The sequence below is a fragment of the Heptranchias perlo genome, chromosome 12, assembly GCF_035084215.1.
Source record: "Heptranchias perlo isolate sHepPer1 chromosome 12, sHepPer1.hap1, whole genome shotgun sequence".
Taxonomy (NCBI): Eukaryota; Metazoa; Chordata; class Chondrichthyes; order Hexanchiformes; family Hexanchidae; genus Heptranchias; species Heptranchias perlo.
The window spans coordinates 53,760,932-53,788,150 of NC_090336.1; the positions used below are offsets into that span (position 1 = coordinate 53,760,932).

Genomic DNA, 27,219 nt, shown 5'->3' on the forward strand with positions numbered 1-27,219 from the left:
GAGTGCTACCAACTGAGCCACATCTGAATTAGCACAATAATATTGTTATAATAGTATTAGTTTTAGTGATTGATTCCTGAAATGTTTGTGATATTTATAGAGTTACAAAGAAATTTCAGAGGTTTATCTTCTTGGACATTTTACCAGTTATTATTCACCTGCCTTGGGGGATTGAATAATTGAGTCTACAACAGGGTAAACTGTACAAGAAAAAACAGGATAGATGTGCCAAATGGCCGTACCACATTCAATATTTTATGTTTCATATCTGTCTTATATTTCCTACCATATAGATGAAATACACAAGATACGACTTTTTATTTTCATCTCAACCTTGCCACTGTACTAGAGGACATAGATTTAAGCTGATTGGCAGAAGGATTAGAGGGGACATGAGGAAAAAACTTTTTTACCCAGAGGGTGGTGGGAGTATGGAATTTGCTGCCCGAATTGGTGGTAGAGGCAGGGACCCTCAACTCTTTTAAAAAGTACCTGGACCTGCACCTAAAGTGCTGTAAGTTGCAGGGCTACGGACCGGGTGCTGGAAGGTGGGATTAGAATGGTCACCTAGTTGTTCTTCGAGCCTGCGTGGACACAATGGGCCGAATGGCCCCCTTCTGTGCTGTATCTTTTCTATGGTTCTATGGTACAAAAGCAGTATGCAAAGGCCGGTGAAGTGCTAAGCAAATACCTGGTGGATCTCAATAACTTGCATTTAAGGAGCTTCTCAGGAACATTATCAAACAAAATTTGACACCAAGCCACAGAAAGCGATTTTAGGGCAGGTGATCAAAAGCTTGGGCAAAGAGGTAGGTTTTAAGAAGCGACTTAAAAGAAAGCGTGGCGGAGAGGTTTAGGGAGGGAATTCCAGAGCTTGGGGTCTCGGCAGCTGAAGGGACGGCCGCCAATGGTGGAGCGATTAAAATCAGAGATGCGCAAGATGCCAGAATTGAAGGAGCGCAGAGATCTCTGAGGGTTGTTGGGCTGAAGGAGGATACAGAGAAAAGCAGTCACTTTCGTTTTATCAGCCAGTTTCAGAGTGGCCTAGACAGATGCATAGAAGCCCACTGTCCACCCACTTTCTCCACCAAGGATGATATATGGGGTTCGAGAAAAACAGCAAGCATGACGAAGGGAAGGATGTAATTTAAAATGATTGTGCTGGTTCAATGGGAGAATCCTTCAGGCAGGAAAGTGAAAACATGGCTTACACTGTGGCCAGTAGATGGCATCTGTGAGCTAATTTCTTTGAAATTATACTTTACAGTTATAATAGAATGTAAAATATTTATATGGTATATCAAGAACACATGGCATAACACTTATGAGAGTAGGTCCTATAACTTACTCATGCATCCAGTGCTCAGGAGTTATTGAAAATGGTATGGAAAAGGGAGATTTGGAAAATTACTCTGCAAGATTAGGACAAGGGGAACAGAGGTTCAGACTAGTACAAGACAAATTTCAGACTGGCATCAGGAAGTCTTTTTGACAGAGTGATTCCTATGCCAGGATCACCCTGGAGAGCAAAGATAAACCCCAGCTTCTTTTCTCTATTCCTAACCTCCTTAAACCTCTATTCCTCCTTAAACCCCTTAGCCCTGCCAAAACCAAACTCTATGCCAGAATCATCCTGGAGAGCAAAGATAACCACCAGCATTTTTTCTCCACTTCCAACCATCTCCTTACAACCCTCTGCCCTGCCCTGCCCTGTCCACCCTTACCTCCAACAAAAAGTGCAAGGAGCACGTGAATTTTGTCACTAAGATTGAGACCACCCTTTCAGCTGCCACTGTTGCTACCCCCCACCTCCCTTCTCCTTGCCCCAACATGCCAAACCTTCTCCCAGGCACTCCCCTGCCCAAGTCCTGATCCCGCATCTTTCTCTAGTTTCTACCCCATCATGCCCCCTCCAAGCGAGTCTTGTCCATGAGATCTATCTCCAGCTCCCTTAACCTATTCCCACTAAACCGCTGCCCAGCCAACTTCCGTTCCTGGCCTCCATGCTAGCTGACATTGCAAACAGTTCCCTCTGCTCAAGTATGGTCCCCCTCCCTTTCAAATCTGCCATCATCTAAGCGATCAGATGTCCGCCCTGGAGTGATACTACTGGTCTCCGGGCCATTGGATTGCATGCACGCTGAGGGGGAAGGAGGAGGGGAAATCAGCCAGGTTTCTGCCTCTTATGGCTATCCAGAGATCCCTGCTGGAAAATACATATGTGGGTAAAGACAAAATTGGGCAAGGTTGTGATATCAACAGAGCTATGATTGAGTACCCTGCCAATGCTCACACTTGAAGAAAGGGCACTTCGTGAGGGTCCTAAAGTCAATTACTAGCCACAGACCCCCTCATAAGCCAATGCCTTTAGGAGAAGAGGGAGAAAATTGGGGCAGGGGTAAGGAGAAGCCTGAAAAATGTCTCCATGTGTGAAGCTGGTCGAAGGCTGTTTGCAGCTTTTTTCATTTATAAGTTATAGTCATCTCATGAAATTGCCTTGACCTGCACAAAACAGCCTCTGAGTTTTTACACTATGCCAAATATCCCATTACTTCTCTGTATGGTGTATTATTTTAAATCAGGTTCATCACATTACAAACCAGTATTACGTGTTTACAACCCAATGTTTGTTTGTTTAGTTTTTGTTTGATATAGTAGGGTAAATAACAACAGCTTTTTTCCCCAAGTTCCAACTCCAGTGATTTCCTTTTGAAAGGATAAAATTGGACCTCCCATTAATGGCCGAGTGAGTCAATGCGTTATAGTAATGAGCCTGGAAATATCAGGTTTGATCCATGGTCTGCGCTGAGTAAGCATGGGGCAATACACAAGGCTTCATTGTCTCCTAAGCGAAGAAGGGATCACTGCCAATCACTATCCACGGATCTCTGCTAAAAACGTGCATGTTTGGATGTTAGAGGAGCACAGGATCGGGCTCAGCCATAATACCGAAATGGGCTGCTGACACTTGCTGCCTAGGTTCACATATGAAGACCGGTTAACTGGGTGAAGTATCAGGGAACTTCTGTGCCCATGGATCTGAACCACATCTTCAGGAGAGAAGGGGGATAAAAATACAAGGATTATTTATTTGTAACTTAAGTCAATGAAATCATTCTTTGAATCCTTTAACATAAACATGTAGCAAAGCACTGGATTCACTGCTTAGCAGTCAAATTATTCAGTTTACCAAAAGATTGTTACCTTTATTTTCTGATGGGTTTAACTGCTTGCTGCCAATGTTAGTTCCATCACAATTGCCTGACTCTCGTTTTTCCACTGGTTCCGTCCCCTCTGAATGTATTAACATTGTATACTTGGGTTTAGAGCACGCTAAGAAAAATACACAAACTGGATTAAGGCTGTAATATGTTCACAGTTACACACCGTGCATCAAAAGTGGTCAGTTAAGAGGTAGATACACCGACTGCAGCTACATACTTAACACTCAGCAGCAAATATTACAGCTTGGCTATCCAGAGCTGCCACATTAGAGGATGCAAAACTACCATAAGGATATGCTGATAGGGTTAAATGAAGAGGGGTGGGAGGAGGCTCGTGTAGAGCATAAACGCCGGCATAGACCAGTTGAGCCAAGTAACCTGTTTCTGTGCTGTAGACTACATGTAATTCTATGTAATTTGACTGACATGAGTGACAAGTCATATTGTAAAACACAGACATGGTTTAAAAAGAAGCCGTCTTATAATTGCAGAGAGGGCAAAGAGGTAGAACAACTGCATGCACTTCTGTTACAGTGATTCAAAATTATAATATTCCATTGGGCATTTGGCAAATAAAGGTTTGCAATCACTTTTAGAAGGGTGGTTCTAAGTCTTCCACAGACATGAAGTGACAAGATAACGTGTAGGTAGCTCAGTTTCACATGGAAAGCCTTTTCATTAAACAATCAATTATAAAAATTGCAACATTAACTTCAGGTTTAATATTATCTAATAAGCATTTGTGTGCAAAAAGCTCCCACACAAATGTTGCAGAAGGTGCCTCTACATGTTTGCACTGTAATATGCTTCCATACTTGGAACACCGTTTCCACAGTCAGCACCTTACCTGAAGGAATCCGCTTGTGCCTCTGAAGAGATGAAGAATCCACGAATGTTTGATGGCAGTTATCGCATTTATAGGGTTTCTCTCCAGTATGACGACAGAGGTGCACCTTCAGATGGGAACTGCGATAAAATGCTTTGCCACAAAAATTGCACGAATAAGGCCGTATACCCGTATGAGTGCGGCGGTGCTCGTTGAGGTTCGACTTCTCTGCAAATGCCCGTCCGCACTCCTCACATGCAAAGGGCTTCTCCCCTGTGTGTGTGCGGCGGTGCATCGTTAACTGTTCTTTACGAACAAATCTCTTTTCACAATAGTCACAGTTAAAACACTTCTCTTTATCGCGGACCGGTGAACTGGGATTCAGCATCATTTTATTCTTATCACCGAGTCTACTTTGTATTTTGTCGCTCTCAAAGTTTAACAGATGCTTAGGTTTATCTTGGGATAGAGTACTGTTCCACTGTTTCAAACCATTAACCAAAACATCCCCAGGCAGAGTCTCTCCTTCATTATCTCGACAGTCATTCTCAAGCCAAGGCTTTTGAGGGTCACAAATTTCACCTTTTGGAAGAACACCATTAACTGAATCTGTGTTATAAAAATAAATAAGTTTATAAAGGTCCACTGATGGGATTCATAAAGAACTTGCCTAATCAGTGTATACCAAGATTTGGAACTCATGTGAATCTATGCAAAGGAGCTTCCACAGAAATGTTAGCGCAGTTTCAGCCATTTCTTTCTTCCAAGCAAACAAATGTTAATGTTGTAACATAGTAGCAATGTCATTTAACTTTTCAACAGAAGGTCACTAGTCCTTACAAAAAAATCCAAGAATAAAATTCAATTTCAAGGAGTCAGGTATCTTACGAGAAGAGTTGATCTATTTTACTAAGTCTTGAGAGGCGAGCAATTCACAAATACTTTATCAGTCATTACATTTATATGGATCTTCTCCCTTGTGGCAGCAGATATGCATTTCCGACTACAGCGATAAAATGCTTTCACAGGAATAATACACATGCAGGAGGGATACTCATCTGTGTTAATGGATCCAATCATCCTTAGATACAGGGGTGGTGCCAGTGGACTGGGGAATTGCAAATGTTACACCATTGCTCAAAAAAGGGTGTAAGGATAAACTCAGCATCTACAGGCCAGTCAGTTTAATCTCAGTGGTGGGGAAACTTTTAGAAACAATAATCCGGGTCAAAATTAACAGTCACTTGGACAAGTGGGGATTAATTAAGGAAAGCCAACATGGATTTGTTAAAGGCAAATCGTGTTTAACTAACTTGATAGAGTTTTTTGATGAGGTAACAGAGAGGGTCGATAAGGGCAATATGGTTGATATAGTGTATATGGACTTCCAAAAGGCGTTTGATTAAGTGCCACATAATAGGCTTGTCATCAAAGTTGAAGCCCATGGAATAAAAGGGGTAGTGGCAACATGGATACAAAATTTGCTAAGTGACAGGAAACAGAGAGTAGCGGTGAACGGTTGTTTTTCAGACTGAAGGAAGGTATACAGTGGTGGTCCCCGGGGGTCGGTACGAGGACCATTGCTTTTTTGATATATATTAATGACTTGGACTTGGGTGGACAGGGCACAATTTCAAAATTTGCAGATGATAGAAAACTTGGAAGTGCAGTGAACAGTGAGGAGGATAGTGATGGACTTCAAGAGAATCTAGTCAGGCTGGTGAAATGGGCAGACATGTGGCAGATGAAATTTAATGCAGAAAATTCAGAAGTGATACATTTTGGTAGGAAGAACGAAGAGAGGCAATATAAACTAACGGGTACAATTCTAAAAGGGGTTCAGGAACAGAGAGATCTGGGGGTATATGTGCACAAATCGTTGAAGGTGGCAGGGCAGGTTGAGAAAGCGGTTAAAAAAGCATACAGGATCCTGGGCTTTCTAAATAGAGGCATAGAGTACAAAAGCAAGGAAGTCATGATGAACCTTTATAAAACACTGGTTCGGCCACAACTGGGGTATCGTGTCCAGTTCTGGGCACCGCACTTCAGGAAAGATGTGAAGGCTTTAAAGAGGGTGCAGAAGAGATTTACTAGAATGGTTCCAGGGATGAAGGACTTCAATTACATGGATAGACTGAAGAAGCTGGGGTTGTTCTCCTTACAGCAGAGAAGGTTGAGAGGAGATTTGGTAGAGGTATTCAAAATCATGAAGGGTCTAGACAGAGTAGATAGAGAGAAACTGTTTCCATTGGCAGAAGGTGATGCATGTTGGTTAAAAAATAAAAGCAGCAATTATGCTCTAAATGGAAGTAGGCTAGGTAGAAGAGCAGAGGGATTTAGGGGTACAGGTTCACAGTACATTAAAGGCAGCAGCTCAAATTGATAAGGCCATAAAAAATCTAATGGCATTCTGCGTTTAATCAGAAGAGGTTTAGAATTTTAAAGCCAAGAGGAAACAATGAGCCTATATAAAACCTTAAGACCTCAATCAGAGTACTGTGTGCAGTGTTGGGCTCCGCACTATCGGAAGGATATTGAAGTTTTAGAGAGGGTACAGTGAAGATTCACTAGGACGCTGCCAGGTATGAGGAAAAAGAAATACGAAGAAAGAATTGAAAAATTGGGTCTTTTATCGTTGTAACAACGCAGGTTACGAAGCGATATGATAGAAATATTTACAATTATGAAAGGATGGGACAAGGTAGATAGAAACAGACTGTTTCCAGTAATTGAGGAGCCTCGAACGAGGGGCCATAGATATAAGATAACATGTAAGGTTTAGAACAGAGGATAGGAGAAACCTCTTTACTACAGAATTGTGAGGCTCTGGAATTCACTTCCAGGATTAGTAATTGAGATAGAAACTATATCAATGTTCAAGATTAGATTGGATAGCTGGATGAAGGGATATGGGAACAGGGTGGGTGAATAAGATTAGGACTATTTCCTCGCATGGAAAGTAACCACCAACATGAACTGGATGAGTTGAATGGCTTGTTTCCATTTGTAACTTCTATGTATCATGCTATCTATGATTTTTTTTCCAACTTCCCCTTTAGTTCGTTTTCTGGTATGTTAAATTTGTGCCCTCTCACTACCATCATGTCAATACAGGGAAAATAGTGAGGACCAATGCAATCAGAGTTATAAGGATTTTGACCTTTTAAGTCACTAGGACATGGGAGGGTGGGGGGTGGGGGTGATGCAATTTAATTTAGATAGGTGTAAATTAATTATAATGGGATCAAGGATCCAAAAGAGTACGTGTTAAATGGAACAGTGGTCCTGCATGCTGATCATGAGAAATCTATAGCAGATAAATCTATAAAATTGTGAGCAAGAGTCCTTAATTGCAGTAGAAAGGGCAAGTAAGGTCCTGGGGTGCAATTGCAGGGTGATGGATTTTTGCTTTATAAAGTGTTGATCAGATTTCATCTGGATTACAGTGTGCAGTTCCGGTCACCATGGGAAATATATTGGGCTGGAAAATAACGACACACACTGTTATTAATGTGGAATCATTTTTTTACGCAGCGAGTTGTAACGATCTGGCATGCACTGTCTGAAAGGGTGGTGGAAGCAGATTCAATAATAACTTTCAAAAGGGAACTGGGTAAATACTTGAAGGGAAAAACTATACAGGGCCGTGGGGAAAGAGCAGGGGGATGGGACTAGTTGGATAGCTCTTTCAAAGAGCCGGCACATGCACGATGGGCCGAATGGCCTCCTCCTGTGCTGTACTATGATACTATGAAATCAGCCTGCAAGTTCAGGGGATTAGGAGATACGCCGGTCGCTTTACTTGCTGGTCGATTTACGCTGCTCCACCGATTGCTTCACACAAACAGCATCTCGCCCTTAGCCTCCCCGTTATTTTTAAGAACTTGCTGGATTTGCACATTTATTGCCCATTAAACTCGCTGCAGAAAGTTAGGGCTGGAACTTAACAGCTTAAGTACCCTTTTAACGATGTGATAATTGTTAAAGCAATGCCAATCAACCTCTCTGGCCCAGAAAGGGAAAAATTTAACTGTTCAATCTCATTCCTGCATGAAGTAAATTGTTGTTAGAGATTTTAAAAATGTTAAATTTTAAATGTTTTAATTTTTTTTCTTACTTTTCCTTTCTGACTCTTCTCTCCCTCTTAATCCAATCTTTCTTTCCCTCTCGTGATTTCTCTTTCTGTACCTGATTTGACTCAAATTCACCCTCCTTCTCCATCATTGCTCTGTTTCTTTCTCAATCCTTAAATCTCATTGGTTAAGGAGATACCCTTTCGGTTCCGCATTCACCAAGATCCCAGATGCCCCGTTGCCCTCCCCGTAATCAGCTCGCATTTCCAGCAAGTTACGGCGGAAAAATATTTTGAGCTGAAGAGGGCAGGAAAAAGTCGAACTAACGCGCACACCACGAGATGTCCCGCTCCAGCAATATCTGGCCCATTATCGCTCAAGGGACGAGGGAGGCAGGCAACAAAGGTGATTCTAGGTCTCAGGAATTTAAGTTACGAATAAAAATTAAAATAAGAGGTTATATATAATTGAAAGTTTTCAAGGTTACGAAGTGAACTGACAAAACTGATCCAGGCAAATGGTTTACTATGGTGAAGGGTTCAAAAGTCAGAAAATACAAATTAAAAATTAGAAAATTAGGAATAAGAAAGGAAGTTAGGAGCAACTTTTTCCACCCACCTTGGTCTGTCTCCTCCTCAGTTTTTGTTCCTTGCTGTTTCTGTTGCACAGAATATTTCCCAGCCACCTCTATTCTGTTATAAGTGCAAAAATGTTCATGTTCCACTGTGAGCGATTTCCTTTTATGCACAGGCCTGTTGATTTCATCATCCCCGAGCCAGATGAACAGTTCATGTGCTGGTTCAATTGAGCGGCACACTCTATAATAGATCTTTCCACTGCACTGGGAAAGGGTCAGATTTTGCTCTGCGGGTGTCTTGGCAAGATTCACAAACCTGGATAAAGTACAGAATTTTTATATCGCATGGGTCACATTTCAATGTTTCCACTAGTTATCAGAAAAGTATTCTACCTATTTTTTCTTCTATCTTCTGCTCTAGTGCTTAATTACTTCTAGTAGCATTTATCCAACAAACGCATAATAACAATAGGTTGTTATGCAGTAATGAGGGGCTGAAAATCTTAGTGTTCCTTTTCTTTAGCAGGGAAGTGGGAAGAAAATAATCAACGAAAAGTCTGAAGGTACTCTTGGAAAACAGTGGCGAATTCATGGTGCAAAAATAGTTTTGACCACTGGAGGCTATGACAACATCTACATAACTTACCGAGCATGACAAGACCAAAGTACAGGAGTATAGTACTGTGTGGGCTGGCCTGGCACGGAATCAAAATGCCAGCATTTCAAAAAAACACAGACCAATTGCAGCGGACAGGATGGGGTGGGTGAGCTTCTCACTATTCCCTAGCCTTAGCTGGGTGACAGGAATTGTGTTAAGAGCAGCTGAGGAATGACGCCCCCTCCCATTTTCCCTCTTCTTCATGGGGGATGCACCAATCTTACTCTCAACTGTTTTCCTACCCAATTGCTGAAAATAGAAACACCGTCAGAAGTGAACTTGAATTGCGTTCCACCACTGCAACCACAGTTGCCATTAAAAAGTAGAACTTTTAATTTTGATTTAATTAAACAATAAGACTGTTACTAATTGCTTCCTCAAAGACTTGTGAAGTCTTTCCAGTGAGCAGCTGAGCACATAAAACTGGTAAAGCCTGTGATTTGATCCCTGGCTTGAGCTGAGTTAGCAGTTCTAAGCAGAGGCATCTGTGGGGTGCTACAATTGGCCTCAGTGCCTCCAGGTAAGAGAAAGGAAAGTTGACCATTGGTTTTCATTGATCGCTATCCAGTCACTCCAGTCACTCCTGGAATGGTGGATGTGCACGTTGGATAAGGGCAGGGTTGGACTGAGTTGTGATCGCCTCCCCATGATTGAGTAACTTGCAGACCCTCTACTTTCAACACTTACACGTTAATAATGGTCACTTGGGTGAGGTACTGGACAACAACCAGCAAAAGAATAGAAAATTGCAAAGAAAAAAAACTGAGGAAGAATCATTAAATTTAGCAGAATATAAAAGGGAGCCATGAACATATTTATGGGCTTAAGTTAACACTATTTATCTTTGGAAAACTTAATTGAAAAGCAGAATAAACCAGTAAATAGTTACACTGTAAAGTCAGGAAATATACTCCCCCTAGAGCAATAAAATCACAGGTCTAAAAATGGAGAACGCGCTTTTGGGGAAATCCATATTATTTATGGGACAATAAGCAGAAAATTGCATCTACGAAGCGAAGCATTAAATATACGATGTGATAAAGAGGGACTAACTGACAACTCACCTCATCCAGTTGGATTTAGTTTCATCAAAGGCATGCAGATTGACCAAATTTCTCTCCTGCACCTGTGAATTAAAAAACATTTTTTGTGCTGGTGTATTTATAATGGAAGATATATGCTTTGAAGAACGTAACATCTAATGTATCTCAGGCACTTTTTACAATGAACTCGATAGAGAATCCTGTTCTTGACAAAACAAGTCTCCAGCTGAATTTTACGACCGTGATATAGAAGCATCGAGTAGAATCATAGAATCTTACAGTACAAGAGGAGGCCATTTAGCCCATCGTGCTTATGCCAGGTCTTTGGAAGAGTCGTCCAATTTAGTTCCACACCCCAGTTTTTTCTCTATAACCCTGCAAATTAGTTCTCTTCAAGTACATGTCCAATTGCCTTTTGAAAGTTCCCATGGAATCTGCTTCCATCACCCTTTCAGGTAGTACGTTCCAGATCTTAACAACCCTCTGTTAAGATCTCCTCATTTCCCCTCTAGCTCTTTTATCAATTATTATAAATCTATGATCTCTGGTTACCAACACATTTTCCAGAGGAAACAGTTTCTCCCTACTTGCTCTATCAAAACCTCTCATAATTTTGAACACCTCTATTAAATCTCCCCTTAACCTTCTCTATTCTAAGGAGAACAATCTCAGCGTCTCTAATCTCTCCAAATAACTGAAATCCCTCATCCCTGGTATCATCCTGGTAAACCTCCTCTGTACCCTCTCCAAGGCCTTGACAACCTTCCTGAAGTGTGGTGCCCAGAATTGTACACAATACTCCAGCTGAGGCCTAACCAGAGGTTTGTAAAAGTTTAGCACGGCTTCCTTGTTTTTGTATTCAATGCCCCTATTTACAAAGCCAAGTATCCCATATGCTTTCTTAACCACCTTATCAACTTGCCCTGCCACCTTCAAAGAATTGTGAATATGTACCCCCAGGTCCCTCTGCTCTTGCACCCCCCTCAAAATGGTACCATTTAGATTATACTGCCTCTCCATATTGTTCCTCTCAAAGTGCATCACTTCACACTTTCCTGCATTAAATTGCATCTGCCATCTGTCTGCCCATTTCACCAGTCTGTCTATGTCCTCCTGAACTCTGCTACTATCCTCCTCACTATTTACTACTTTGCCAAGTTTTGTATCATCCGCAACCTTCGAAATTGTACTCCTTATACCCAAGTCCAGGTCATTTATATATATAAACAAGAAAAGCAATGGTCCTAAAGCTGACCCCTGGGGGACCCCACTGCATACGTCTCTCCAGTCAGAAAAACATCCATTTACCACTACTCTCTGCCTCCTATCCCATAGCCAATTACGAATCCAAGTTACAACCGTCCCTTTAACCCCATGTGCTTCTATTTTCCGAATAAGTCTGTTATGTGGTACTTTATCAAATGCCTTTTGAAAGTCCATACATACAACATCTACTGCACTACCTTCATCAACCCACTCTGTTACTTCATCAAAGAACACAATCAGGTTAGTCAGACATGATTTTCCTTTAACAAATCCATGCTGGCTGTCCCTTATTAACCCATGCTTCTCCAAGTGAGAATTAATTTTGTCCTTGACAATGGTCTCTAATAGTTTTCCCACCACTGACGTTTAACTGGCTTACCTGTAGTTACCAGGTTTATCCCTCTCCCCTTTTTTGAACAGGAGTGTAACATTTGCAATCCTCCAGTCCTCTGGCACCACTCCCATATCCAAGGAGGATTGAAAAAATGTGGTTAGAGCTTCTGTTACCTCCACCCTTGCTTCCCTCAGCAACCTAGGATGCATCCCATCTGTGCCAGGTGACTTGTTAACTTTGAGTGATGCCAACCTATTTAGCAACTCCTTTCTATCTATTTTTAATCTTATCTATGTGACAAAAACTTCAAAAGCAACACCCGGCTGCTTATTGCACTTGTATTCTGATCATTGCAATACTAGCTGCTGTGGAGTAAAATGGCCATCATAATGCATCAAGCTCGCTGACACTCTACCAACTAAAGAAACAGGTTTGTTGATAAAAAAAAATTCTAGCGTGGGGGGGTGGGGGAGGGGTGGAATTAGCAATAATAAAAACATGAACAAAAAATAAACTATACATACCATCTGGGAATATAGGTTTTCTGTTGGACCTTGTTCAACTGCAATCTGGCCTTCATATGGTCCAAAAAGGACTCCTTTAGGTATGGTCTTCGCAGTGCACCATACTCCAAGCCCTCCCTCTCGATTCCCTGATGGTCCCACTGCAAGCCCCTGAGGAATGGTGTAAAATGCTCTCGAATGGGTGCCAAACTCAACAGATGTGTCCATGACAAAAACCGGTAGTCCAGCAGCAACAGATCCACCCACAAAATACTCCTGACAGTCTTCAAAGACTAAGAAAAACAACAAAAAACAAACTTTACTTTAACAAGGAGCTTTTCTGTCATTTGAGAAAGAACTAAACATTCCTCTAGTAGTTTTTCCCAATAACAAGCTTTTAATCAAATTTAAAGGCAAAATCTGTTAATTTAACTTGCACAGAAAGAGTTATAAATTATGAATCTGCTGATACTCAAAGTTAAAGGGGCACCTCTATTAAAATTGGAGGAGTAGCTTGTGCCACATTTGGCTACATCGAGTCTACAGCACAGAAACAGGCCATTCGGCCCAACTGATCTATGCCGGCATTTATGCTCCACACGAGCCTCCTCCCTCCCTACTTCATCTAACCCTATCAGCATACCCTTCTATTCATTATCCAGCTTCCCTTTAAATACATCTATGCTATTTGCCTCAACTACTCCTTGTGGTAATGCATTCCACATTCTTACCACTCTTTGGGTAAAGAAGCTTCTCCTGAATACCCTATTGGATTTATTAGTGACTATCTTATATTTATGACCTCTAGTTTTGGATTCCCCACAAGTGGAAACATTTTCTCTACCTCCACCCTATCAAACCCTTTCATTATCTTGAAGACCTCGATCAGTCACCCCTCAGCCTTCTTTTTTCTAGAGAAAAGAGCCCCAGCCTGTTCAGCCTTTCCTGATAAGTATATCCTCTCAGTTCTGTTATCATCCATGTGCTACTTTAGAAACGGAAGGAATACCATGTGGAAATAAGCAGTTTTGGAAGACAGATAAAGAGGAAAAGTAGGACATGTACTAATTACAAATAAATTGTACATCTCTGTGGTGTTGCTCACAAGTAGTGTGGTACCTGGGGTACAGTTTCTGATGTTTACTGCTGTCCTGCTGCATCTTAAGCATGCAGTGGTTCACTCACCACTGTACCAGCGCAAATGTACTGAAGCAATACATCACATGACTAACACAAAGTAAAACTATTATACAGCTTGTGGATATGCAAGATCTAATATTTGTAATAATATATTGAAAAAGAAGAATGTTACGGGAAAGGGCAGAAGAATGGGACTGTCTGGGCAGATTCAGGTGAAGTCCCAGGTCATGACAGAAGTTTTAAATGGCTACTTTGCATCAGCCTTCACTCCAGTAGACGATGCTCAGTTACCATTAAAGTTCTAAGTGTCAAAGTAGATGCAGATATAATCCTGGATTGAAAAAAAGGGTCTCAAAACAGATCCTGACTGCATTCACCCGAGAGTGCTCGCTGAAAACTTTCTGCAATTTAATCGATTTGCTTGAGTAGGTTGCTGGCTCGTGATCAGTAGCTTTTCCTGCCTGTCTATATTTGAGTGTTTCAGGTAGTAGTTTTGCGCTATTGATGCGCATGAGACGAAGACTTTAATTACTCAATTTTTAAAAATTCATAATGATGTAACAAAAACTGAACTCAATTCAATACTGCAATTGTCCAAAATTAAGATTTACTTACACGAGTTAACATTTTCACTACTGCTTTTTAGAGGGGTGTTGCTGTCTTTTGTTAGCTCCCTCAGAGATGGTGCTTGCACCTCCATTGATTGGTTTGAGACCATGTTTCCACCAAGTATCACTTCCTGCAAGAACAAATTGAGTTAAGTTTATCAAAAGGGGAAAGAGGCATGCAAATCTCACAATAGTTAGTGCCCATTCCCAGATACTCAACCACCAGTTGACAAATCTACAAACACACCAAAGAAATAAATAATGATTTTCAACTTTTGTGGCCATAAAAGCAGCTTGGAGCCGTGGCTGGTTACGATCTTATTTTGTTTACAAACTGTCCTGGAGTATCGGGGCTGGGATCCAGCCAGGACTATAAAACACGCTGTTCTCTGCTAGACATAGGATTGCTAGCCAAGGACAGGCCTGCCACGTCATCCCTATGGTGTTTTCCACAACATACCCAACGTACTTCTCCAGCAGGCGGCTTTGTAGCTCCAATAAACTGGCGATTCTCCTGTTGGGATAAATTATTGGGCTTTTAAAAATAAAATGGTGCTTTTAGGGATCAGGGAGTATTTCAGGTTACATTTTTTTCAAATGGAAAGAATTCACCACCATCACCTTTGTAAGAAAAGCACTATACAAGCTTTCTTTATAATATTGTAAACCTTGTTAAGGAAAAGCAGTATGTCAGCTTTGCTGTGAACAAAGGCTTTCTGTCTGTCCAAACAAGCTGTTTTAACGACCTTGTGAAAGAGAAGGCCTCCATGGGCAATTAAACATTTGGGCACCAATCGTGTTTATCAGTTAAAAGGGGAGTCATCCCTAGCCTTGTTACGATTTCCTTGAAGATGGAGTTTGTACCATCCTGAAGGCCACTAATCATTAGCGAGTTGTTAGTTCCAAAATGTTGTGTTCCTAAGGGAGAAGACTGATAGCAGCCTCATGGGACAGAGGGGATGATTGATGGGAGACACATACAGAACTAAATGTCTAAAATCTGTATAAAGTTGGCTGCGTTTCCACACATTTCTCAGAGTGCTCTCAGGGCAGGACTCGACTGCTCAAGTAATCAAGAAGTGCACTTCGAAGCCTTGGAAAGTGATCAACTTTGTGTCAGGTTGTATCAATGTGACCAGCATCTTTGATTGCACTCTTGTATTTTAATCTCTTTGTTACTTGTTATAACTTCTTAATAAAGCCATTATATTTTGGAACCAACCACCTTACGACCTTTTGATTAAGGATTCGAACAGTAAAAGTATTTTACTTACATGCTGGTGTTCCAGCGTAGGGCGTGAGGTTTTATTTGGTACAAACTATAGGTATTTGGGTTATTATGCGAAGTATAAGCATTTGGGTCGTTGTACTTGGTAAATGGGCAAAAGTTGAGATCACAGTTTGGGTCGTGGGAGATCTATATAATTGTCCAGTGGTGGTACCGGGGTGAGTTGGTTACCCACGGTTGTGAGTTGATAACATGCTGATCACACGGACTTATGGTGGGCTGGTGCGCTCACGGTCCGAGTGAGGTGGGCTGGTGCGCTCACGGTCTGAGTGAGGTGGGCTGGTGCGCTCACGGTCTGAGTGAGGTGGGCTGGTGCGCTCACGGTCCGAGTGAGGTGGGCTGGTGCGCTCACGGTCTGAGTGAGGTGGGCTGGTGCGCTCACGGTCTGTGTGAGGTGGGCTGGTGCGCTCACGGTCCGAGTGAGGTGGGCTGGTGCGCTCACGGTCCGAGTGAGGTGGGCTGGTGCGCTCACGGTCCGAGTGAGGTGGGCTGGTGCGCTCACGGTCCGAGTGAGGTGGGCTGGTGCGCTCACGGTCCGAGTGAGGTGGGCTGGTGCGCTCACGGTCCGAGTGAGGTGGGCTGGTGCGCTCACGGTCCGTGTGAGGTGGGCTGGTGCGCTCACGGTCCGTGTGAGGTGGGCTGGTGCGCTCACGGTCCGTGTGAGGTGGGCTGGTGCGCTCACGGTCTGAGTGAGGTGGGCTGGTGCGCTCACGGTCTGAGTGAGGTGGGCTGGTGCGCTCACGGTCTGAGTGAGGTGGGCTGGTGCGCTCACGGTCTGAGTGAGGTGGGCTGGTGCGCTCACGGTCTGAGTGAGGTGGGCTGGTGCGCTCACGGTCTGAGTGAGGTGGGCTGGTGCGCTCACGGTCCGAGTGAGGTGGGCTGGTGCGCTCACGGTCCGAGTGAGGTGGGCTGGTGCACTCTCGGTCTGAGTGAGGTGGGCTGGTGCGCTCACGGTCCGAGTGAGGTGGGCTGGTGCGCTCACGTTTTTTGGGAGGAGGAAGTGAGTTGGTTAACGTGGCGAGAGATATCCTCGCACGGACTCACTGTTCGTTTTAATTTTTTTTTTTAAAAAGGGGAGTGTTTACCCATGTCAGAGGAGATTAATAATTGCGCAAATATGGAAGAGCCACCAGTAAAAACAACTCTAGTAGATAAGACAAATAAACATATTCAGAAGTAGCTAGGAACTTGTACTTTATTAGTTAAAAACTGTCAAACTTTGTGTGAGGTTGAGGATCGAGAGAAGGAGTTAACTAAGGAAGAAAGGATCAAAGGTGATGGCTGGAAAGCAGGGATGCTGCTTTTTCAGCTTCAGGAGGTGGAAAGGTTAAAGGATGAACTGCAGGCGGTTCAGACTAAATATAAAATGCTGAAAGATAAAGCACAGAAAGAGGAGGAAGAGCATAGCAAGATGGACTATGAAAATAGAAAATGTACAGAGATGCTGCAGGGATCAGTGGCATACATGCAAACGCAGGTAGCAACAAAACACGAGGTTACTCAAAGACAGGCAGAGTCAGAGGAACTTAAATATAAGTTAGAAAAATCAATGGCTAAAACAAATGAATTGACTGCAGCCACTAAAACTATGGCTGATATTACGAGGAAAGCAAAAGAGACGACCCAAAAGGGGCCTGATCATGATAGATGTAATACAGAGAGAAAAGCTTAAACAACAGGTGAAATCCCACAGTGGGATGGTACATGTCCTAAGTCAGTGTGGTGTAACTGAGGAGATGATAGTGGGAACGAAGGTATAGACTGGGATAACCTCACAGAAAGGGCAGAGTATTACTGGAAAGGGGATGATGACCGAGATCATCATCATGATTGAGGTCCGGGGGACCCGAAACCCGGAATGACCCCCACATGTGCGGTCAAACGAGAGGTCAGAAGAGTTAGGGTCGAGGGTGAAGCTCAACTACCAGAGGATGAAGCTGCAGATGTTGAAAACGCTGAAGGGAACGTGACACATAAGAACATAAGAAATAGGAGCAGGAGTAGGCCATATGGCCCCTCGAGCCTGCTCTGCCATTCAATAAGATCATGGCTGATCTTCGACCTCAACTCCACTTTCCTGCTGATTCCCCATATCCCTTTATTCCCCGAGAGTCCATAAATCTATCGATCTCATCCTTGAATATACTCAATGACTGAGCATTCACAGCTCTCTGGGGTAGAAAATTCCAAATATTCACAACCCACTGAATGAAGAAATTCTTCCTCATCTCAGTCCTAAATGTCCGACCCTTATCCTGAAAATAAGTCCCCTGGTTCTAGACTCTCTAGCCAGGGGAAACATCCTCTCAGCATCTGCCCTGTCAAGCCCTCTTAGAATCTTATATGTTTCAATTAGATCACCTCTCATTCTTCTAAACTCCAGAAAGTATAGGCCCAATCTAGTCAATCTTTCCTCATAGGACAACCCTCTCACCCCAGGAATCAATCTACTGAATCTTCATTGCACCGCCTCCAAGGCATGTATATCCTTCCTTAGGCAAGGAGCCCGAAATTGTACACAGTAGTCCAGGTGTGGTCTCACCAAAGCCCTGTACACTTGCAGCAAGACTTCCTTATTCTTGTACTCCAACTCCTTTCCAATAAAGGCCAATATACCATTTGCCTTCCTAACTGCTTGCTGTACCTGCATGTTAACTTTCTGTGTTGTATGTACAAGATCACTCAAATCGCTCTGAACACCAACATTTCATATTTTCTCACCATTTAAAAAAATATTCTGTTTTTCTATTTTTCCTACCAAAGTGAATAACCTCACATTTCCCAACATTATATTCCATCTGTCACCTTCTTGCCCACTCACTTAACTTGTCAATACCCTTTGCAGACTCTTTGGGCTCGATTTTAGGGTCGGGTTTCCTGCGGATTTCCAGCAGGGGGGCCCCGAAAGTCCCGATATGAGGTCACGTGACCGGATCGCACCGCGATCCCGACCACTTCCGGGTTCCCCGATGACGTGCGGGGCTGCATGCATGGCCCCCGCTGGTGGGAATCCCGCAGGCAATTAAAGCCAGCGGGGTTCCACTTGAGAGTACTTACCTTGCTTGTTGAGGTCAGTTAATGAGCTGAATCTGCTGTCAAAAGAGGAAGTGTGGGATTTTACCTGCATCGCAGACTGTTTCACACACTGGGGGAAACAGTCTCTCTCCAACCAGGCGTGTTGCAGCCAGCAGCCTGTGGCAGCTGCCAAGGTGCACTCCACGGGGGCGAGCCCTCACCCACGCAGGAGGCCACCGCGTCACATAGGGCAACCCCTGCCCCCCACCACCCCCCGCCAAGCCAGAGGACAGACCGACACGAAACCGCAGCCCCAGTCCGAGGAACCACCCACCTACCCTGCACAACCCCTCAGACCAACACCTGCCAGATGGGTGGTGCGTGGACACCCTCGGAGGACGAACAGCATGACCAGCACCAGCAGCCTCGCAGTCCACGCGGTCCACCGCAGAGACGTGGAGCCCCCCAACACGGTGTTGTTGCACGCCCACCTGCACAGCAGGAGGGAGGGCTACCGCAGAGAGAGACGCATCGCAGAGGGCACTACCCTCGCCACATGGTCCACAAACCGAGGCGAAGCTCCCCGGACCTCTCCGAGCAGCAGTGCACAGGGAGGCGCAGATTCGCTCGACATGTAGTCGTGGAGATCTGCAGGCTCTTTCATGCCGAGCTGCTCCTGGCTGGCCCCAGCACCAAGTGCTTACCTGTCGCTGCCAAAGTCACCACTGCCCTCCACAACTTCTCCTCCGCATCCTTCCAGGGTGCAGCCGGCTACACCGCCGATGTCTCTCAGTGGTCTGCGCGGAAGAGCCCTGCAAATACACCTGCACCTACTCTGCAGTAACACGATGGGTGGCATCAGTGGTGGGTCCTCATAGTGATACCCAGGAGCGGGCATTATTGGACACAACAGACAGGATTCGCGGAGACATGGCAGTGGTGGTGCCAATATAATGTGTGCTGTTTGTTGCTCTGAAATTCAATATAGGTAACACCCATGGCAAACCCTCAGACACCCTTGTGCACCCCCTTCATGCTCACAAAACATTTGCCTTACGCTGCCTACTGCACATATGTGATGCATGCCCTGTGGCTGCAGCACAGGTGGTGGCAGGTTGAGTGAGGCTGGCCGTGAGGGAGATGCACGAGAGGGTGAGTATGGGATAGAGCCATGAGATTGTATGAGGATTGGGTTGCGTGTTAGTGGCAGGATGAGTACTGGCGAGGTGAGTAGGTGGAGGTAAGATGAGGATGGGGTTTGAGTGGGTATGAGGGGTGATGTGACAGAGTAGTGTTGGCGGTGCCGAAGGAGATGTGGGGTTGGGGCAGTGTTGTGGCAGACGGAGTGTAGGGGAAAGACTTCGTGTTCTCACTGTGGCTGACCTACTGAGGTCATTGCAGCGCCTCCTGCACTGTCTGCAGGTGGGCGATATGTTGGTTGCGCAGGTGACCCCCTCTGCCACCTCGAGCCAGGCCTTCTTGGTGGCAGAGGCTGGCCGCTTCCTCCCGCCCGCCGGGTGGAAGATCTCTGTCTTCGCCCTCCTCCTCACCCCATCTGATGATACCTGGGGTGAGGCATCATTAAACTGGGAACAGCCTTCCCCCTGGGCTGCTCCATGCTGAAATTTGTTCCATTGGTTGCAGCATCTGTCAGTGGAGGACTGCCCCTTTAACTAGAGAGCCTCCAGCTGACAGATCGTACTGCGCATGCGCAGCCCGCCCGACGCGCAGACCAGCAGCGTGGACCCCGGAGGAGCAGGTAATTGATTCCTCTTAGTGTGTTGCCTGCTACGATCGCGCGGGCAACCCACTAATTTCACCGAGCGTGTTGACCACGCTCCCGAAACCCAACCCGCCGGAAACCCGCAGGCCTGGTAACATCGAGCCCTTTGTGTCTGCCTCACACCTTATTTTCCCACCTAGCTTTGTATCGTCAGCAAACTTGGATACGTTACACTTGGTCCCTTCATCTAAGTCATTAATATAGATTGTAAATGGCTGAGGCCCAAACATCGATCCGACCAAAGAATTGTTTTTACGCAATGTATGTATCATGAAATACATTTAGCATGTAACCACACATATTGTACCAATTATAAGCCTGTTTCAGGGACTTTTACCGGGGACAGCCACAGATACCCAGTATATTAAAGTGATCAGCAGGGGAGATATATATTGTAGAGACACAGCTCATCCATTGTTTGAGATGACTGGGAATGGGTGGGCCGCCTTCTCCCAGAAAGATAACAGCCCATCTCCTCTTGATGAGGTTGAGTACCTCGCCATTGTCCCATGTCATTAGCAGCATCAAGCCTTCTCCTCCTGATGAGGTTGAATGTCTCGCCATTGTCTCAGCAAGTCAAGATCCTTTTGTCAAGCTGGTGAACTACGTTTGCCTCATTTGTCCTGCCTCACTATCTGGACTGGGGATGTTAAGTCAGCTCACCACAGGACTTCCTGCTACACCGTGAATAAAGACACAGCTCAAACCAAGGTCCAGCGTAGAGGATCCCTCCAGGAACAGCAGGCTAGGTTTGTTAAGGCGGACATGCTGGCAGTAGCCCACGACTGGTTGGAAGAAGGAAAGAAGTCTGCAGAAGGCAGGATCGGTGGGATCCAAGAGGGTGGGGCCGTGAGGACCGTGAAAAGCGAGAGGCCAAAGCGCGAGCTCTATCCAGAGTGGAAGCAGGTAACATATCTCCAGTTTCCATCCTGTAAACTGCTACTTAAATACTGCGTGTACTAAACTGTTCTTCGTATTAAAGTACTTGCCACCATAACCAACTGGGGTCGACTCGAATCTTTTGGAACCGGGAAGTGAGTAGTGGACAAGGGCTCCCGAAGACTATATATATAGTCCCAACAAATTATCTTGTGTAACAACCTTTTATGTGGCACCTTATCGAATACCTTTTGAAAATCCAAATATACACATCCACTGGTTCCACTTTATCTACCCTGCTAGTTACATCCTCAAAAAACTCTAATAAATTGGTCAAACACGATTTCCCTTTCATAAAACCATGCTGACTCTGCCTAATCATATTATGATTTTCGAGGTGCCGTGTTACCACTTCATTAATAATGGATTCCAGATTTTTTTGTGACGACCGATGTCAGGCTAACTGGACTTCAGTTCCCTGTTTACTCTCTTCCTCCTTTCTTGAATATTTGCTACCTTCCAATCCATTGGGACCGTTCTTGAATCTAGGGAATTTTGAAAGATCACAACCAATGCATCCACTATCTCTGCAGCCACCTCTTTTAGAACCCTAAGATGTAGGTCATCAGGTCTGGGGGATTTGTTGGCTTTTAATCCCTTTAATTTCTCCAGTACTTTTTCTTTACTAACATTAATTACTTTTAGTTTATCACTCGCATTAGACCCTTGGTTCCCCAATATTATTGGTATCCTTTTTGTGTCTTCTACTGTGACAACAGATACAAAATATTTGTTTAACGTCTCTGCCATTTCCTTATTCCCCATTATGATTTCTCTTGTCTCAGCCTCTAAGGGGCCCACGTTTACTTTCGCTACTCTCTTCCTTTTTACATACTTGTAGAAGCTCTTACAATCTGTTTTTATATTTCTTGATAGTTTATTCTCATTCTATTTTCTCCCTTTTCATCAATTTTTTGGTCATCCTTCGCTGGTTTCTAAAACTCTCCCAATCCTCAGGCTTACCACACTTCTTGGCAACATTATAAGCCTCTTCTTTTAATCTAATACTATCCTTAACTTCTTTAGTTAGCCACTTTTCCCATGGAGTTTTTATTTCTCAATGGAATGTACGTTCGTTGACTATTTTGAAATTTTTTTTTAATGTTTGCCATTGCTTATCTACCGTCATACCTTTTGATCTAATTTCCCAATCTACCTGAGCCAACTCGCCCCTCATACCTATGTAACTAGGATTGTAGATAAGGCTTTTATGGGGATGGGGGAGGGATCAGGTGTGGGGAAATTTAGAAATCTGAAGAGAAAAGTCAAAGCATTACAGCAGTGTTCATTTAAGTTTAAGATTCTAGTTTCGGACTTAAGTATGTCACTCTTGAACTCAATGTGAAATTCTATTATATTATGATCACTCTTCCCCAGAGGATCCTTTACCATGAGATTACTAATTTACCCTGTCTCATTACTCAAGACAAGATCTAAAATAGCTTGTTCCCTGGTTGGTTCCACAATGCATTGTTCTAGGAAACTGTCTTGAATGCATTCCAAGAACTCATCCTCCAAATTACCTTTGCCAATTTGATTTGTCCAGTCGATATGAAGACTGAAGTCCCCCACGATTATCGCATTACCTTTGTTACAAGCTCCTATTATTTCTTGATTAATGCTCTAATAGTATAGCTACTGTTAGGGGGCATATAAATTACTCCCACCAGTGTTTTCTGCCCCTTGTTATTTCTCCACCCATACTGATTCTACTTCCTGATCTCCCGAGCCAAGATCCTTTCCCACTACTGTCCTTATGTCATTCTTTATTATCAGGGCTACCCCCCTCCTTTTTCAATTTGTCTGTCTTTTCCAAACATTAAGTATCCTGGAATATTTAGTTCCCAACCTTGGTCACCTTGCAACCACGTCCCGGTAATGGCTACTAGATCAAACCCATTTATCTCTATTCGTCTATCTTGTTACAAATGCTTCGTACATTCAGATAAAGCGCTTTTAATTTTTTTACCCTTTTTCCCTGCTTTGACGTTATTCGCTGATGCTCCATTACCATTAAACTCTCTGTCCCTTCCTGTCACCCTCTGTTTATCTTACCCAAATCGTTACACTGCTGTAATGCTTTGACTTTTCTCTTCAGATTTCTAAATTTCCCCACACCTGATCCCTCCCCCATCCCCATAAAAGCCTTATCTACAATCCTAGTTATTCGATTCACCAGGACACTGGTCCCAGCCCTGACACAGACTATCGAGATCCCCTATACGAGTATGCAATTACAGGAATTAGTGAAAACTATTCCTAACATAAAAGTCAGAGAAGACCCAGTAGCTTCAATAGCAGGAATAGATCAAACTGCTGAATTGAACGACTGTGACGACAGAGAGAAGGAGCGAATGGTACTATGTGCCTGTATCCCCAATGTATTCAAGTGTCTGCCAGCAGGGATACGAGAAGGCAGGCAGAAATAGGCGGATACTGTAGCTGCAGTCTGGAAAGCAGTGGGGATAGGAGGTAGTGGAGGTCAGGCTGCCTTGCAAGCTTTGATGAATTGTAAGCAAGAGAAAGATGGAGGGACCTTCACCACACCAGGCTTGGGTGAGGACACAGACTGTGAGTTTGAAACTTTGAGTTCGTGCAGAATGGGGTTAAGTCACAAACATCAGAAATTGAAATACGGTTTAAGTAGAAAAGGGTAGTCTATGGTGGAATCAAGGAGAAAAGGAGAGTGTTACAAACAACACAATGTGTTCTTTTGTTTTCAGTGTACTGTCTCTTTAAAATGCCTATCCTAATTGCCATGATGTGGAGATGCCGGTGATGGACTGGGGTTGACAATTGTAAACAATTTTACAACACCAAGTTATAGTCCAACAATTTTATTTTTAATCCCACAAGCTTTCGGAGGCTCCACACCACCTGAGGAAGGGGGAAGCCTCCGAAAGCTTGTGGGATTAAAAATAAAATTGTTGGACTATAACTTGGTGTTGTAAAATTGTTTACAATTATCCTAATTGTGCGTGCTTTCTTTTCGCTGTTGCGGGCTACACCCCTTTTTAATGCTTGTTATGTGTTTTTCTCTTTTGCGTTGAGTAATGATGAGCATGAATTGATGTCTTAAAATTTTGACATTGGAGGTTATTCTATTCGTTTAATGATATTGGTTGTATTGGAAAGTGATGGCTGTTGGCAAACTGACAGCATAACTTTTGATCCTGTGATCAGAAAAAAAGCGACCGACAAAAAGGAAAAGAATGAATAAGACAACAATCTGGAGATGTCTTGTGATTGTACTATCATAGAATCATAGAATGGTTACAGCACAGAAGGAGGCCACTTAGCCCATCGAGTCCGCACCTTATGCAAGAACAATCCAGCTCATCCCACTCCCCTGCCCTTTCCCCATACCTAAATACTAAATACTTTAAATTGAGATTTCATTGTAGGGAAAAAGATAAAATGCAGCTTTAAAGAATTACAAGTTACAGCTGCAGGCTGGTCTCTGGTTATAAATTAATTTGAACTTCTTCGAAGCACTTTGTGCTATTGTGATTGACTCCTCCCCCACTCTCTTAAGGTTTTGACAAACAAGAAGTAATTAACCCTTACTTCTGTATTGTTGAAGTATTTGGACAGTACTAGTTTTTTTTTAAGAAGTTGGCCTGACAACTTTTGAGCTTCCAGCATTTCAATCTCAAGTCACAGTTTTCTGAAGTGGAAAGAGCAGTTACTAAACAAACAGTTTTATTGTTTCACCCCCTTCCTTCATGGGTGCATGGTGAGGATCCTTGGATTAAATCAGGTGAGGCAGCGCCCTCCCTGGACCTCAACACGAGAGTGTGACCATGGACAGGTTTACTCAAGTACCGCCCTACCAATTGGCCACAATAATAAGTGCCGCCACAAGTTTGGTCCTGATGTAAAGGGTCTTGAAGTGGGGACAAGGTGATGGTGAAACTGAACAATGTCACAGGAAAGTGGGCAAAGAGATTTGAAGAACCCTTCTCGACGATAGACAAATTGAATAATAATATGTACAAAATTCAGACTGATAAAAAGCATAGGTAGGTACATATTAACCAGATAAAGAAGTGGCAGGGACATCGAAATGGTACATGCCATCATTCCTATAATCCTTTTATGGTTTATGGACAATGACAATATGCAAGAATGAGGAGGACGAGACCGCCTCCACCGACTCCAGAAGGACATTTCCAGGCTATGAGCCTTTAATAACATGGGATGGGGAGTGGAAGCTCGAACATTCTGAACCCTCCTTATCTGAGGGAATAAATGAAATCAATCAAAGACAGAAAGAGAAAGACTTAGAGTTGGCAATTCCAAAGTCAGCCGTCCTAGGTATATCTGAGAGTGGGAGAGACACGGTTAATTTCAGACAGGCTGCAAGCTCCAGAGAGAGAGAGAGAGAGAGGACAGAGAAGCTCGGCCGTCTCTCGTGTTTGTTTTTCTGGATTTGTTTCTGTTAAAGGGATTATTCTTTAAAAAAATGAATTGACGAATTACCCCTTAGGCTCTCAAGAAGAGCTACAATAATGGATTTTTGTTTTTCTTTCCTTTTAAAGCAGGAGACTGGTTTTCAGGACTCGTATGAATGTTGATGGTGCAGGATTACCAAGAGTAGTTCTTTGACATAAAAGTGGCTTCACAAAGTTACGGAGCAATCTAGTGGTGTGAAGAATTTAAGACCTTAACTGCAGACATCGGCAGATATCAAATGTCACAACATAGTGACGTTTTGGACTAAGACTTGGATTTCGAACATTCAAAATTACTAGAGAAGGAAAAGAAATCATCAGCCTTGAGCCAAGCTGCTATTCCTCTTTTGAAAACACTTGGAGTTGTTTTGCTTTAACCTCTTTGTTTTCTGAGACCAAGTGCTTAAAGGTGGGGAAGGTATATCCAAAAGTAATTACAAGCACTTCTGTCTCTACTGTAAAACCACAAAGCCTGGACATAATTTGTTTATGAAATTGATATGATAAATTGATATAAGTTGCTATTCAAGCACTCGAGTGGGGAAAATTTACCTGTAATTTAAAGGGATAATCAAATTATATTTTAAAATAAAAAAAAGTCCAGTCTAAATGGTTCCTATCCAATGCTGTGTATCAAGGAATAAAATTGTACATCGACAAGTCCTGTCAGTGCAACAATATTGTTTTTTAATTGGGATAATGAAAAGCAGTTCAAGAAGTTAAGTAAAATAAACAAAAAATGTTTTGATTTTGGACTCGACTGTAAATATTGTATTGGACAGTAAAGTTCCTCCAGGGTTCATGAATGGTAATATAATGGGATGGGTAAAAGTCAACATACAGGTGCAGCAGGTAATCCAGAAGGCAAACGGAATATTGGCCTTTATTTCTAGGGGGATGGAGTATAAAAGCAGGGAAGTCATGCTGCAACTGTACAGGGTGCTGCTGAGACCACACCTGGAGTACTGCGTACAGTTCTGGTGCCCTTATTTAAGGAAGGACATACTTGCATGGGAGGCAGTTCAGAGAAGGTTCACTCGGTTGGAAGGGTTGTCTTTTGAGGAAAGACTGAACAGGTTGAGTCTATACTCATTGGAGTTTAGAAGAATGAGAGGAGGTCTTATTGAAACATACAAGATTCTGAAGGGACTCGATAGGTTAGATGCTGAGAGGATGTTACCCCTCATGGGGGAATCTAAAACTGGGGGGCATAGTCTCAGAATAAGGGGTCGTTTAAGATGGAAATGAGGAGGAATTTCTTCTCCCAGAGGGTCGAGAATCTTTGGAATTCTTTACCCCGAAAAGCTGTGGAGGCTGAGTCATTGACTACATTCAAGGCTGAGTTAGACAAATTTTTGATCAGCAAGGGAGTCAAAGGATATGGGGAAAAGGCAGGGAAGTGGAGTTGAGGTAAAAATCAGATCAGCCATGATCTCATTGAATGGCGGAGCAGGCTCGAGGGGCAGAATGGCCTATTTCTGCTCCTAT

General features: G+C 43.5%; 1 protein-coding gene and 1 long non-coding RNA gene across 7 annotated transcripts in view; one reads left to right on the top strand and one right to left on the bottom strand.

The window, feature by feature from the left end:
- The window catches only part of LOC137328035 (zinc finger protein 665-like), a 60,896-nt gene that overhangs the window by 21,169 nt on the left and 12,508 nt on the right, over nt 1–27,219 (bottom strand). For 4 of the 6 annotated variants that reach the window (XM_067994119.1, XM_067994118.1, XM_067994115.1 and 1 more), the window contains exons 2-7: nt 14,260–14,379; nt 12,526–12,797; nt 10,423–10,484; nt 8,742–9,016; nt 4,072–4,659; nt 3,205–3,333 (exon numbers count right to left, since the gene is read on the bottom strand). In XM_067994119.1, coding sequence (XP_067850220.1) covers nt 3,205–3,333; nt 4,072–4,659; nt 8,742–9,016; nt 10,423–10,484; nt 12,526–12,797; nt 14,260–14,379 — 1,446 coding nt within the window. Of the gene's footprint in view, nt 1–3,204; nt 3,334–4,071; nt 4,660–8,741; nt 9,017–10,422; nt 10,485–12,525; nt 12,798–14,259; nt 14,384–14,499; nt 14,576–27,219 lie in introns of those variants that run through there. The other 2 variants (XM_067994117.1, XM_067994116.1) reach the window with 2 other exon arrangements.
- On the top strand, nt 15,160–26,479 carry LOC137328034 (uncharacterized). Its single transcript, XR_010964600.1, has 2 exons — nt 15,160–15,372; nt 25,819–26,479. It is a non-coding gene; the product is annotated as an uncharacterized lncRNA (long non-coding RNA).